Below are 15,326 nucleotides of genomic sequence, written 5' to 3'. Positions count from 1 at the left end.
TGAACACCACTCATGTGTACTGGTCAAATGGGGTATATAATCATCTGATTATGTACGACTGGGAAACAGTGGTGAAATGTGGTTATAAGAGATACTTTTGATTATATAGTTGTAATAAGTGTAAAGCTACAATATTTACCATAGAAAGTAGAACAACCACATCCCAGTTGGTAGGTGGTTATGTGATACTTGCATTTAAGATTTTAAATTTTTAAGAAAATTACCAAAACCCACTTTTTAAGGACCAGTTCAGTTATGAAGTCACTTTGTGGGGCTTACTCTACATAGTAGAAAACACCCATAAATGACCCCAATTTAGAAACTACACCCTTCAAGTTATTTAAAACAGATTTTGCAAACTTTGTTAACCCTTTAGGTGTTCCACAAGAATGAAAGGAAAATGGAGATCAAATTTTTACATTTCACTTTTCACACAGCAAGGGTTAACAGTCAAAGAAAATGTAATGTTTATTACCCTGATTCTGCAGTTTACAGAAACACCCCATATGTGGTGGTAAACTGCTGTATCAGTACACAGCAATGTGTAGAGGGAAAGGAGCACCATATGGATTTTGGAGGGCAGATGTCGCTGGGATAATTTTAGGTTGTCATGTCACATTTGAAGACCCCCTGATGCACCCCTAGAGTAGAAACTCCCAAAAAGTGACCCCATTTTGTAAACTACGGAATGAGGTGACAGTCTTATTGGTACTATTTTGGGGTACATATGATTTTTGATTGCTCGATATTACACTTTTTGTGAGGCAAGGTAACCAAAAAATGTCTGTTGTGGTCTTTATTTTTAGTTTTTTATGGAGTTCTGCTGACAGGATAGATCAGGTGTTGATTTTATAGAGCAGGTGGATACGGACGCGATAATACCAAATATGTGTATTTTTTTTTTTTTGTTTCAGTTTTACATAATAAAGCATTTTTTTAAACAAAAATAATGTTTTTATGTCTTCACTTTCTGAAAGCTACATTTCTTTTATTTTTCTGCCGATCCTCTTGTGCAGGGGCTCTTTTTTTTTGAAGGAAGAGCTTACATTTTTATTGGTACTATTTTTGGGTACATTTGGTTTTTTGATCATTCAATATGACACTTTTCTAGGGCAAGGTGACCAAAAAATTGCTTTTTTGGCACAGTTTTATTTTTTTTTAACAGCGTTCAACTGAGGGCATAGATCATGTATTATTTTTATAGAGCAGGTTGTTATAGGTGCAGCAATACCTGATTTGTCTAATTTTTTTTTTAACGTATTTCAGTTTTACACACTAAAAGCTTTTTTTTTTTTAGCATCTCCATTTTCTGAAAGTCAAAATGCCATTTTATTTGCTCAGTTTTTATATTTTATTTTTGTGGCGTTCACGTTGTTACGGACATGCTGATACCCAATATGTATTTTATTTTTTATTTATGGCTTTTTTTTTTTTTTACTTGAAACTTTAGTTTTTCACTTTTTTTTACTTTTTTTTTTTGTCCCACTGTGAGATTATGGTTTTATCCCTGTTTCAATTCAGTACAATACGTTATGTAGGCTAAGCTAGATCTCCTGGGCTTCCTTAGCTGGCAGGCTCTGATGCCTGTTTAAGGCATTGGAGCTGCCATGGCAACCATCGGCACCCTGTCAGCGCAGCGCGGGGGCCGAAGGAGTCAGAAGGAGCCCTCTCCCTCTCCTGCACCCGCCCGATGACATCATGTACATGCACGAGAGGATGCGGCAAGAAGCCGCATTCCCTCACGTACATGTACGTGAATATGCGCAAAGGGGTTGAAGAACATTATCAGCATAATACTAATACAATGCATTCGGAAAGTCTGCAGACCCTTTCACTTTTTTTACATTTTGTAAGCTTGTGGCCTTGTGCTAAAATAGAAAAAAATATCATTTTTCCACATTGTTCTGCTCTCAATACCACATAATGACATAGTGAAAACTGAATGTTCGAAATATTTGCTAAGTTATTAAAAATGAAAAACTAAAATATTGCATTGACATAAATAATCAGACTCTTTATTCAGTACTTAGTTGAAGCACCTTTGGCAGCGATCACAGCTTTCAGTCTTCTTGGGTATGATGCCACAAAGTTTGCACACCTGGATTTGGGGATTTTCTGCCATTCTTCTCTGCAGATCATCTCAAGCTCAGTCAGGTTGGATGGAGACTGTCCATTTACAGCCATTTTCAGGTCTGTCAAGAGATATTTTATTGGGTTCAAGTCAGGGCGCTCAAGGACATTTTACAGAGTGTGCTTAGAGTCATTGTATTGTTAAAACTTAAACCTTTGGCCCAGTCTGAGGTCCAGAGCACTCTGGATCAGGTTTTCATTAAGAATATCTCTGTACTTTGCTCCATTTAGCTTTCCATCAACCCTGGCCAGTTTCCCTGTCCCAGCCACTGAAAAACATCCCAACAGCGTGATTCTGCCACCACTGTAGAGATGGTATTGAGAAGGTGATAAACAGTACCTGGTTTCCACCAGACATAAAGCTTAGAATTGAAGCCAAAAATTTCAACCTTGGTTTCAGACCAGAGACTCTTGTTTCTCGCAGTCTGAGTCTTTTTGGATGCTTTGTTGCAAACTGCAGGTAGGCTTTTACTGAGGAGAGACTCTGCCATAACGCCCTGATTGGTGGAGCGCTGCAGTGATGGTTGACCTTCTGGAAGTTTATCCCATCTGCAAACCGGACGTTTGGAGCTCATCTAGAGTGATCATTGGGTTCTGGGTCAACTCCCTTATCAAGGCACTTCTCCCCAACTACTAAGTTTGGTGGGGCAGCTTGCTCTAGAAATCCTGGTTGTTCCAAACTTCTTCTATTTAAGAATTCCAGAGGATACTGCTCTCTTCTGAACTTTCAGTGCAACAGAAATTCTGTGTAGCCTTCTCAGTGTCGGACTGGGGTACCCAGGGCCCACCAGTAAAATTTATTTTGGGGCCCACCGTACGGATACATTCAAATATAATAAATAATCTAACACGTTTTTTACATGAACATAGGCTGGTTGAGGTGCTGTACATTGAATATATGTATGTAGTGCAGTAAATCTAATGTGTTATGTGCCTCTTGTGCAGGGGTTTGGAGACTAGGGGCCCACCTTGCTCAGGGGCCCACCGGGGGATTCCCCTGTACCCCTGTGGGCCAGTCCGAGCCTGAGCCTTCTCCAGATTTGTGCCTCCACACAATCCCGTTTCTGGACTCTACAAGCAGTTCTCTCCTCCTCATGGCTTGGTTTTTGCTCCGATATGTATTGTCAGTTGTGTGACCTTATATAGACAGATGTGTGTCTTTCCAATTCATGTCCAATCACTTGAATTTACCACAGGTGGACTCCAATCAAGGTGTAAAAATATCTCAAAGATGATCAAGAGAAAGGTCCAAAAACAAGAATGAACCTGGATCACACTTCCTCATGCTATGCTTTGATCTAATAACTGCTTCTCAGCACAATTAACATCACTACTCAGCTCCATAAATAGTATACAGGCCCCTATGTTGCATGCTTACATGAGGCATTAGTATACATTTTGATCAAAAAGCATAAGCCCACTCACCACGACAAGGTTGCTTCCTCGAGTGGGAACCTACTCTGAATTTGGCGCCACAGCACCGCAGCATCAGATGGTGGGACTCAGCAGCCAAACAGCACCCCCTACTGTTCGGCAATGCCACCCTGGCACTGGGCCCCACCACCCATCAATATGTATACTAATGCCTCATGTAAGCATGCAACAAACTGCAAAGCAGTTATTACATTACAACATAGCATGAGGAGGTGTGATCCAGGTTCATTCTTGTTTTTGGATGATCAAGAGAAAGGGAAGCCCCAGAGCTTAATTTAAAAAACAGTATCATAGGAAAGAGTCAGAATATTTATATCCATGTGTCAAATTGTAGTTTATCCTTTTTAATAATTTAGCAAATATTTCTAAAATTCTGTTTTCACTTTGTCATTATGCGGTATTGACTCATGGGAGAAAACCCGATTTTATATATTTGCGCTCTTTCATGCCATTGTGATTAACTCACTTTGTGGATTTGTCACTACATGGTAGTCATGAGTGTCATGGAGCGGATGCGCCGATATATCTGGACGACAGGGGGGAGTTGGTATGACAGCCACACCCCCCTGTCGATACAGATGTCCTGGCGGTGGCCGGCATTGAACTGCCGGCCCCCGATAAATGGATTGGCTTTTCTGCTGAACACTGCGGTACATGCTCTATCATCAATGACGTCAAACGCTGTATGGGCGACAGTGCTCTCTTGCGCATGCGCCCTAATGCGATGTTCTCACAGTGGCCATTTTTGTTATGGTCTAGAATGATACTCAGCTCCCGTACATGTCTCGCGATAACAGATAGTGCGGCGCATGCGCCGTTGTCTTTTCCGGACGCCAGAAGTCTCCACCATGTCGCTTCAGCCAGCATTGTTCCATTTCAAAGGTTTTTAATCGATTTTATTATGTTTACACACCTGTTCACTTTTGCAATGATTATCAATTATGCAAGATTTGGATATATTCTACACAATATGAATTATATCATGTATTTTTATGTATTCACTTATGCCCAACTATATTCACATCAGATGTACACTGCGTGTAGAATTATTAGGCAAATGAGTATTTTGACCACATCATCCTCTTTATGCATGTTGTCTTAGTCCAAGCTGTATAGGCTCGAAAGCCTACTACCAATTAAGCATATTAGGTGATGTGCATCTCTGTAATGAGAAGGGGTGTGGTCTAATGACATCAACACCCTATATTAGGTGTGCATAATTATTATCCTTTCCTTTGGCAAAATGGGTCAAAAGAAGGACTTGACAGGCTCAGAAAAGTCAAAAATAGTGAGATATCTTGCAGAGGGATGCAGCACTCTTAAAATTGCAAAGCTTCTGAAGCGTGATCATCGAGCAATCAAGCGTTTCATTCAAAATAGTCAACAGGGTCGCAAGAAGCGTGTGGAAAAACCAAGGCGCAAAATAACTGCCCATGAACTGAGAAAAGTCAAGCGTGCAGCTGCCAAGATGCCACTTGCCACTAGTTTGGCCATATTTCAGAGCTGCAACATCACTGGAGTGCCCAAAAGCACAAGGTGTGCAATACTCAGAGACATGGCCAAGGTAAAGGCTGAAAGACGACCACCACTGAACAAGACACACAAGCTGAAACGTCAAGACTGGGCCAAGAAATATCTCAAGACTGATTTTTCTAAGGTTTTATGGACTGATGAAATGAGAGTGAGTCTTGATGGGCCAGATGGATGGGCCCGTGGCTGGATTGGTAAAGGGCAGAGTGCTCCAGTCCGACTCAGACGCCAGCAAGGTGGAGGTGGAGTACTGGTTTGGGCTGGTATCATCAAAGATGAGCTTGTGGGGCCTTTTCGGGTTGAGGATGGAGTCAAGCTCAACTCCCAGTCCTACTGCCAGTTTCTGGAAGACACCTTCTTCAAGCAGTGGTACAGGAAGAAGTCTGCATCCTTCAAGAAAAACATGATTTTCATGCAGGACAATGCTCCATCACACGCGTCCAAGTACTCCACAGCGTGGCTGGCAAGAAAGGGTATAAAAGAAGAAAATCTAATGAAATGGCCTCCCTGTTCACCTGATCTGAACCCCATTGAGAACTTGTGGTCCATCATCAAATGTGAGATTTACAAGGAGGGAAAACAGTACACCTCTCTGAACAGTGTCTGGGAGGCTGTGGTTGCTGCTGCACGCAATGTTGATGGTGAACAGATCAAAACACTGACAGAATCCATGGATGGCACGCTTTTGAGTGTCCTTGCAAAGAAAGGTGGCTATATTGGTCACTGATTTGTTTTTGTTTTGTTTTTGAATGTCAGAAATGTATATTTGTGAATGTTGAGATGTTATATTGGTTTCACTGGTAAAAATAAATAATTGAAATGGGTATATATTTGTTTTTTGTTAAGTTGCCTAATAATTATGCACAGTAATAGTCACCTGCACACACAGATATCCCCCTAAAATATCTAAAACTAAAAACAAACTAAAAACTACTTTCAAAAATATTCAGCTTTGATATTAATGAGTTTTTTGGGTTCATTGAGAACATGGTTGTTGTTCAATAATAAAATTAATCCTCAAAAATACAACTTTCCTAATAATTCTGCACTCCCTGTATAGATGAATTGCACTATTTATATGACTGCACTTTAGTATATTTACTTTATTTTGTTTCTATGACATTATGAATCAATTTGTAATCATGTTAATCACTGCCACTACTTATGTATGTTATTGTGCACATGTTACTCAGCTGGACAAAGGCTCCATAGAGAGAGCTGAAACGTTGCTGCTGGTTGGGTGAATAAACCTTCCACTATAAAATATATTTTATCACAAGGCTGCAACATAAAAAAATTGAAAAATTGAAAGCGTCCAAAAACTTTCTGAATCCAATGTAGGTTATTGATTATGACAATTCTCTTTATATGCAAAGTAACACTTTTTTGCTTCTAGTGGGAAGAAGAGAATGTTCGATGTTATCCAGGAAACAATGGAAACTGACTTCCCACCTTTTGTTGCCAAAATTCTGAGTTCTATAGCAAATCCTGGATTAATCATACCAGCCATTCTGCTTATGATGTAAGTACTGTTTTGATTACAACCCTAACAGTGATCAAACCTTTTGTATTAATGGGATTGTCTGCTTTATCATTATTTTTAGTATTATAAGCCTCTTACTAATATATTTTAATTAGCACATCGTACAGTCCTCCCCATAATTGCATGGTGTTTCCATCTTAAACAGGACTGCTGATGGAGGGGATGGTACCTTACACATCCATCAGTGGCCCCCATTAAAAAGCATTAAAGCGGAACCATGCACAGTGCCATTCCGTGGAGGCTGCTGATGGACGTGTTCACGAGTCACATGCCCCTCCTTAAGTTGGCATGTTTCGTTTTTAGCATGGGAGCACAGTGCATTAATAGAGAAGACCATCCTAAATAAGTGGTTCGCTCTTCTTGGCAGAGTACATGAGGGTTGACGTATTAATAACAATATATAAGTAAATGGCAAATTCACATTTGTAAAAATAATGATAAAGTGGACAACCCCTTTAATAATTATATTATACTGATCAATAATTGTATATCAAACATGGCACTAAGTAAAAAAGACGGGTGCAATCATGTGGATCCTGACTTACCATCTAAAACTATGCAAAAATGAAGGGAAAAAAACGGCAGCATTTCAAATGGGGTAAGTGAAAAATAAATAAGTGGACACTTTATTCTCCCTAACACAGAGACCCTTTTCGAGGATGCTAGACTTTTCAGCTTGACTCTATGGGCATTTTTGACTGATGCATGCACGCTGCCTCTGAAAGGACACCATGAATATAATATAACCTAGTCTCTATAAGGCTGAGTTCACATCACCATTTAGCTTTCCATTCTTCTGCTCAGTCAGTTATGCTCAGCTAGCATCAGTTTGCACCAAAAATAATGTATCCGGGTTTTTTTTAGATTCAGTTATGATCAATTTGCATCAGTTTGTGTCACTTCAATCAGAGATCAGTTATTTTTTGAGGGGAGAACAAGTGCTGCATGCAGGACTTTAGTCTCTTTCACACACTCAGTATTTGGTCAGTATTTTGCTTCAGTATCTGATCAGTAATTGCAAGCCAAAACCAGGAGTGGGTCCAAAACAGAGATAAAATGTAAATGAAATATTTGAATCTCTGGACCCACTCCTGCTTTTGGCTTGCAAATACTGATCAAATGCTGATGCTAAATACTAACCCATCAAAAATAACTAATCTCTGATGGAAGCGACACAAACTGATGCCAACTGATAATAATGGATGCTCAAAAAAAGGGATCCTATTTGAATTTGTTTTTATTTTTCTGTTCTTCTGACAGATCAGAAGAATGGAAAGCTAAACAGTGATGTGAAAAGGGGGTTTTCAGCAGTGGTGAGTACAATTTAGTTGTCTTTGCAGCTGTGCACCAATACGTTTTATGGAAGGTGATAACATATTTTCAGGTGAGAATATTTAGCTACATACCTGTAGTTGATATGACTGAAAACAGAAACTAGTCCAACCTATAATTCTACTGTGTTGATCCAGAAGAGGTTAAAAACTGCTATGAGGTGGTCAAAAATTAGTTTATATTCCATCCCAACTACAAATATGATCATCAGAATAAAACTATGGATAAACGTCTCATCTCAAGAAATCTAGCACCTAGAACTTGTGATATTATTACTTTCAAGAAAGGCATCCAGGCCCCTCTTCAACTTGTACAATGAATCAACCATCACAAAATCATCTGGCTCAAAGTTGCATAACCTCACTGCTCTTACAGTTAAGAATCTCTGTCTATGTTGATGATGAAACCTTTTTTCCTCCAGATGCCCTTGCCCTCTGCTCCATGCTTCACTTGGCATGGCCTTCCACCAACCACAAACAACTAATAATATGCAAACAATCTTTAGAGACTCACACAAATATTTTATTAAAATTTTCACCAAAAATTGGAATACGGCAACGTTTTGGCCTCAAGCGGCATTTTTCACACCAAGGCAAAAATAGTATTTTTGTCTTGGCTTGAAAAAGGCCATTTGAGGTTGAAATGTTGTTGTATTCCCACCTTTATGAAGATTTGAATAGACTATAGTTTTCATGAGATTCTCCAGTGCTTTGCATTGTTTGTATATCTCTGTATTGTCCATTTATATATTGGTACATTTTAATTGGATCACCCCCAAGTCATCTTTAAAAACCCAAAGTTTGACAATAAAGGATACATTGTGCTTCAGTGATACATACTCAAGGACCTATTTTAGTAACTACTTACAACTTTTAGCATCATTCCTCTATGATTCCTGCTAGAAGTTTAGGAATGAATTGCCAACCGGGTGTTACCAGTTGGGGCATGTGGCACAACTGCCACAAGTAGCACTGACTAGACAGTGACAGACTGTGCTGGGTTTGACCCCACAACTGGTAACATCCACTTGGCAATTAATTCATAAACTGCTAGTAGGAATAAAACAGGAATGACACAACATAGTCATAAGAATAGATAATCCAAAATTGTCATTTGATGTAAAATACAGTTATTTACAAAAAAGACATGTAAGTGGAAGTGTCACATTACACATTAGATGGCTATCGGGAAACACTTGTTCAGCAAAAATGTTCTCTCTCTACCACTACAAACAGTTGCATATTTGGCTCGGCTGAGCATGCAAGTGTCCTGAATGAGGAGAGGAGAAAGCTGCTTTTCCAGACTGTTAAAGTAGCACAGTGACATAGTTTATAAAGCTGAAAAAAGACATCTGTCTATCCAATTCAGCCTGCTATCCTTGATCCAGAGAAATGCAAAAAAAAAAAAGCTGTGAGGTAGAAGACAATTTTCCTCATTTTAGGGGAAAAAATTCCATCCCGACTTCAATCAGGCAGTTAGAATAACTCCCTGGATCAACAACCCATCTCTAGTAACTGTAACACGTAATATTATTACCCTCCAGAAATACATCCAGGCCCTTCTTCAACTCTTTTAGTGAATTCACCGTCACCACCTCTTCTGGCAGAGAAGAGAGTTCCATAGTCTCACTGCTCTTACCGTAAAGAATCCTCTTCTATGTTTGTGTAAACATATCTCCTAGTGAATAAAATGATCTTGATCTCCCCCAACATCTGCCATTGGGGAAGAGTTAGGAATCCCATTCACATTAGATAGTTGGCCAATCCTGACAAAATTGGTAAGTGTGTGGCCAGCTTTACTGTACTGTGGCCACTGCATACTTGAACTCAAAAAAAATCAGTAAAGGTCATCCTTTACAATTATAATGGTTACTAATGTCTGTGCTCCATGCATATGTCTTGCAGATTAGCAATTTATTACCTCAATGCTGTATCAAAAGCATATCAGCAAGCAAACATAGATTTGAAGAAGAAAATGCAGATGGTAAGTTATTATTTTATTAAATGGCAGATATTCAAAATGTGAGACATATTTTATTTCAACAAATAGAATGAAGACAATTTGGAAGGTAAAAAAATCGGTGTGTTTTTCCCCTCCAACTGAGAAATTAGTAAAGCAGTTGTTATTTTACGGCACATTACACAAGGACTGCCAAAGTCAATTAAGTTTACATATTTCGCATGCACCTAATTTAGATGTAATAGATTTTCACATAGAGTTAGTAAGAAAAGACCATAACTTCTACATGTCATGGAGTTGAGCTGTAATCCTGTTATCTTCTAATTGCATGGAGATCTAACTGGGATTTTCTTCTCCAGCAAAGGGAAGAGGAAAAAAATAAGAGGAATAATAATACAGAAGCCAATTCTGTTATGAGAGATCTAGAAGAACTACTTCCTCCAAGTGCAAGAAATGCCCTCAGGCTGCAAAATAATGCAACAGGTATGAAAGGGTATGATGGGTCTGAAAAAAGCTGATGGGAGTCACCAGGAGTTAAAATGGCGTATATTTCTAGCAGGACTTTAGCGATCAGACCCAAACCAGTCAGACATTCATAGTATTTCCTAGTAGTATGCAGTCAATGTTTTTAGTAATGGAATTAGTAGAACTATAGGTAACAGCACACTGCTAGTCAATTGCACAAAGATATAAGCTAATACTGAATAAAAAATAGCTGCTTGGTGGCCATACTTACTGCAAGGGCAGTTAGAAGCTCTTTGCGCATATAATTCATAAAAAATATGTCGGGCCCATCTACCAGACGACAAGGCGGCTTCTAATCATATGGGGCCTACTCTAACATGCCTCTCCTGGGCTTACAGCCTACAATCTGGGCAAAGTAGCACCCAGCTATATCCTACACGTGCCTCTCCCAGGCTGTCAGCCTGCAATATGGGCAAAGTAGAATACAGCTGTACAATCTATCTAATTAAAAGCACATGGTAAATGGGCGGTGGTGCGCGGTTCAAACTCACCACCAGAGTGCGCCACCCCCCCAGTGGCAGTGACAATAGGGAAGAAAAACAAACGAACCAGCACCTCCATAATAAGTAAATTTGAGAACGCCTACACTACCTTGGTTTAAACACAATGGAATTAGTCGAACTATAGGTAACAGCACACTGCTATCCAATTGCACAAAGATATCTTTGTGCAATTGACTAGCAGTGTGCTGTTACCTATAGTTCTACTAATTCCATTGTGTTTCAGCCAAGGTAGCGTGCACCTGCATTCTCAAATTTACTTATTATGGAGGTGCTGGTTTGTTTGTTTTTCTTCCCTAATGTTTTTAGTAATGACCACTTTTGATTTGTCATAGAGACATATCAAAAGTTTAGAACGGTGGGGGTCCGAGCACTGAGACCCCCATGATCCTTAGAATGAGGGGAGAGAAATACACATACTCAGCATACTCTCTCTCCTCCTTACTGAGGATGGAATCAAGATGGACCATTAGACTTCTTTGGAGCCTGTCTTGTGCAGCGAGGAGAGAGAGCACACTATGAGCGAGCTTATCTCCCCTTGTTCTATTAAGTGGGTCTGAGACCCCCACTGATATAAACTTTTGATATGTCTCTGACATATCCAAAGTTTTTGAAACGTTAGTGACACTTTAGCCAAATTTTAGCAGTGGTGACCTCTGTAAGACTCAAAATAGGGCAAGTGCAGGGTGATGAGATTTCAGACCTATGTATCTGCAAAGCCAGAGAAATGTAGGATTCATTAGAGAAACCATATTCGAAGACAAGAAAGAGCCAAAATGTCAGACAACACACATATGTCACATAAACTAAAGCAGGTATACACAAGGCAAACACAATTACCCCTGAGGATCTGGAGCAGAGGATGGGAGTGGTATCTGATGATGTGTTGTGGTGTACTTCCTAAGGCTATCGCTCACTGGGGTCATGCTATCAAGGAGGGACACCCTTTTTTTCCCATCGGGTCACACCCTATAGCTTTGGGCTCCCTGCCTGATGGTAGTTTGTGGGTACCCATGATGTTAATGTCCATGTGGCTGCTAGGCAGGGCATGTGATGGTGTTAGGAGAGTCATCTAGTTACTTTTTCTCTAGCTCAAATCTCTGTTACTCGGATCTCTGGCTAGTAACTACAGCCATGGCTGTAGTCCACTAGTCTGGGGTGCATAGGGTGTCTAGTCCACTAGTCTGGGGTGCATAGGGTGTCTTAACTTGATTTCCCTGTTGAGAAGCAGGGTTTGGATCACCTTAAGCTGGGTTACTTTGCTGTCTCTCTCTTTCTCCCCCTGTCACGAACCAGCAGGTGTGAACCCACTGTGCCACATGTCCTACCTCCTCTAAGGGCGTTGTCTAAGTGAACCCCTCTATTTTTACAGTACCCCTTATGGTAGGGATAGACTTTCTCGATGGTAACACCAGGTCGCTACCTCTTGAGGAGGATTGGCACACGAGGCAGCTGGTCCAGGCGGACCAGGAGGTACCTGAGCAAGATACCAGATGCACAGGCATTGTCAGCAGGCCGAGTCGTAACCAGGAGCAGCAGTGCAGGACCGAAGGATGAGGCAGAGGCAAAGTCAAACAGGCAATAGGTCAGGGCAGGCAGCACAGGTACAGGTCAGGCAATCCGGATCGGCAACAGGAGAATCAAGGCGAGCAGGCATGAATCAAACAGGTAGCAGAGTCCAGGAATACAATTAGGAGTCAGGAACACAGGAACACAAGCAGATATCAGGAACCTAAGCAGGACACAAGGACCTTGACACAGGCATCTGGGCAGGGGGCTGAGCCACTTATATATGTGCAGGAGGGCGAGGATTGGTTAGTGAGATCACATGATCCAGCCCATAAAACACAGGAAGTGACACGCGCCGGCCCTTAAGAAAATGCTGCAGGAAACAAGCAGCAAGCATGCTGTGGCCAGGACCGCGGAGGTTAGCAGGGGAACAGCAGCACACAGCAGCCGCTGTTACACTTACTCTCACTCTCGCAGTAGCCATGCAAATCCTTCTGCTTTAGTTCTTGCCTGCTTGCATCTCCTGGAGCTCGTGGATGTGACTGAGGTTCCAGGGCCTGGAGCTGAATAATATGGGAGAGGAACACATGGAGACTGCTGCTTCTTCCTCCCTCTCTACAGCTATTCTGACTGGAAACTTCTGGAGCTGGGAGGTGGATCCAGCAGACTTCCTGAGCTCCAGAGAGGGCTGGGCCAGGACTGTTAACTCTGGTCTTGTCTGGCTCATGCTGGAACAACTGAATGTTCAGTAAAAAACATTAACATTATATAGCAAAACTAAACTTTTGCAGATACCCCTAAGTCTGGGGTACTACACAATAGCCTATGCTGCTCAATATAGGCAACACATTTGCCAGAGGTTTAGATAGCATCTCAATAGAATGGAAGGAGCTAGTAAGTTCTTCTTCCCATGACTGTAGGTTTGGGAGATTTATATCAAAACTATTTGCAGAGATGCTTTTTATTTTATTATAGTTTCATTGGAGCAATACAAAAATGGGTTGCTAAGTAAACATGCGTGGAAATTTTATGACATATATAAGGAGAATGCTCATTTATTAAAATAACCAATTCAAGCATAGCTTTTTTCCAAACTATTTTTCACCAACAAAGCTATTTTTCCTTCTCCTAATAGAGAGCCAGGCTAATGCAGGACATATAGGCATGCATCCTGGCAACGATGCGACCTCACCAAGCAACACAGCGCCAAGAAGAGATGGTCCATTGCTGTCAACACCACGCATTGCTGTCACAAGTCCACCTGTGCCAAGGCCCATGGGGCCACATATGGGAGGATCACCATGTTCTCCTCACCCACAAGGCCCACATCCTAGACATTAATGGTTTACACTTTTCTTTTAGGAGGTGGCTCCACCACAACTGCACCAATGGAACTGCAAAGAGTGGAGAATCTATGGGAAAATTATATTTTTTTTAAATGAAGCATGCCTAGGAGATGTTCTTGAACTGTTTCTGTTGAAAACTGTGATTGTTATACCATATCTCACAGAAGTTCATGGTTAAATTCACCACGAAAATGAGTGGTTTAAATGTGAATGTGACTTATATTCACATTTATAGCCACCGGGGTCTTTTCACAGCAAAAAAAGTATTTAGTTTGTCTTCCATAGATATTTTTTATATATTTTTCTAAACAAAAATATAACGGTATTTCGTAGACAATAAAATTAAGTCCTGGTGCACACTGAATGCATTTTCAAGAACATTATTGTGTCACAGAAGCTCAGGGTTATACATACTGTGTGCATCTTCAGAAATGTTTATGATGTAAACTGCAGTGTAGGTACAGGTGGTTGCAATTTGGAGTTAACCAATCCCTTCTGGTCCTCAGCTTTGTCATGTGACCGACACACAGGCTAGTTTCACATTCTGTGCCAGGCTGTTTCAGCAGAGAATAACCTGCTGGAGTTGTCCGGATCTGGCATTGTCAGATACTTTTGCCTGCCCGCTGGACCCCATTGACTACAATGTGGTCTGGCAGAGATCCGTCTGCTACCCGGTAATTATGCCGGGAATGGGCCAGACAAAACCCACTGCACTTGTCTGGCCAATTCCCAGCATTCCATGCCGGAACAGCCTGCCGGAGAGGACAGCCATAGATATGAGCCTTACGCTCCAGTTGACACAGTGTCTTGTGTGGACAAGTCAGTTTCTCTATTCATTCAGAGAGATGTCTCTATGTCAGTCTCATGGTAATGAATAGAGACACTGACTTTCTGTCCACACATAAGAAACTGTGTCAGTTGGAGAGTCAGAGCGATGGTCACATGACACAGCAGAAAGCCAGGCAGAGAACTGCAGTCACCTATAAAAAAAGATTACCTTTGCTACTATTTTACCTCCTATAGCTTTCTAATAATAAATTGTGGGAGTGCTTCTTTAAGTAGGCATCATATGTAGTAATTGAAAGACCTTTTCAAATCCAGGTGAGCAAATTATTTGCTAGATACTTGGCTGGAAGCCTTGGAGTTTTGCGTCAAAATATTTATAATTATTTATGCATACGTCACAGTTTAATAGTATTATTTTTGGTAGGATATTACATTCCTTATATTGTTCTACTTTTCTTTTACAACATTATTGTAAATGTTTGAATTGTAATTGCTGCAAAGTAAACAAAGTAAACATGACTGTTTGCATTGAATGTTACATAAGATATAGATCTACCTACATCTATACATACAGTATACAGTCGTGGCCAAAAGTTTTGAGAATGACACAAATATTAGTTTTCACAAAGTTTGCTGCTAAACTGCTTTTAGATCTTTGTTTCAGTTGTTTCTGTGATGTAGTGAAATATAATTACACGCACTTCATACGTTTCAAAGGCTTTTATCGACAAT

At 40.6% G+C, this 15,326-nt stretch overlaps 1 protein-coding gene across 1 annotated transcript in view; it reads left to right on the top strand.

Annotated features, from left to right (window-relative positions):
- TMC2 (transmembrane channel like 2) overlaps window positions 1-13,803 on the top strand; it is a 129,597-nt gene extending 115,794 nt beyond the window's left edge. Inside the window, exons 14-17 of the mRNA XM_040433923.1 lie at window positions 6,491-6,616; window positions 9,874-9,952; window positions 10,288-10,411; window positions 13,598-13,803. Of these exons, the coding sequence (XP_040289857.1) occupies window positions 6,491-6,616; window positions 9,874-9,952; window positions 10,288-10,411; window positions 13,598-13,803 (535 nt within the window). The remainder of the gene's footprint in view (window positions 1-6,490; window positions 6,617-9,873; window positions 9,953-10,287; window positions 10,412-13,597) is intronic.
- The last annotated feature ends 1,523 nt before the right edge of the window (window positions 13,804-15,326 follow it).

The sequence above is a fragment of the Bufo bufo genome, chromosome 5 (genome assembly GCF_905171765.1).
Source record: "Bufo bufo chromosome 5, aBufBuf1.1, whole genome shotgun sequence".
In the NCBI taxonomy this organism is placed as follows: Eukaryota; Metazoa; Chordata; class Amphibia; order Anura; family Bufonidae; genus Bufo; species Bufo bufo.
Note: the sequence above shows the minus strand (reverse complement) of the source record. Positions and strands in the feature narration are given on the sequence as shown.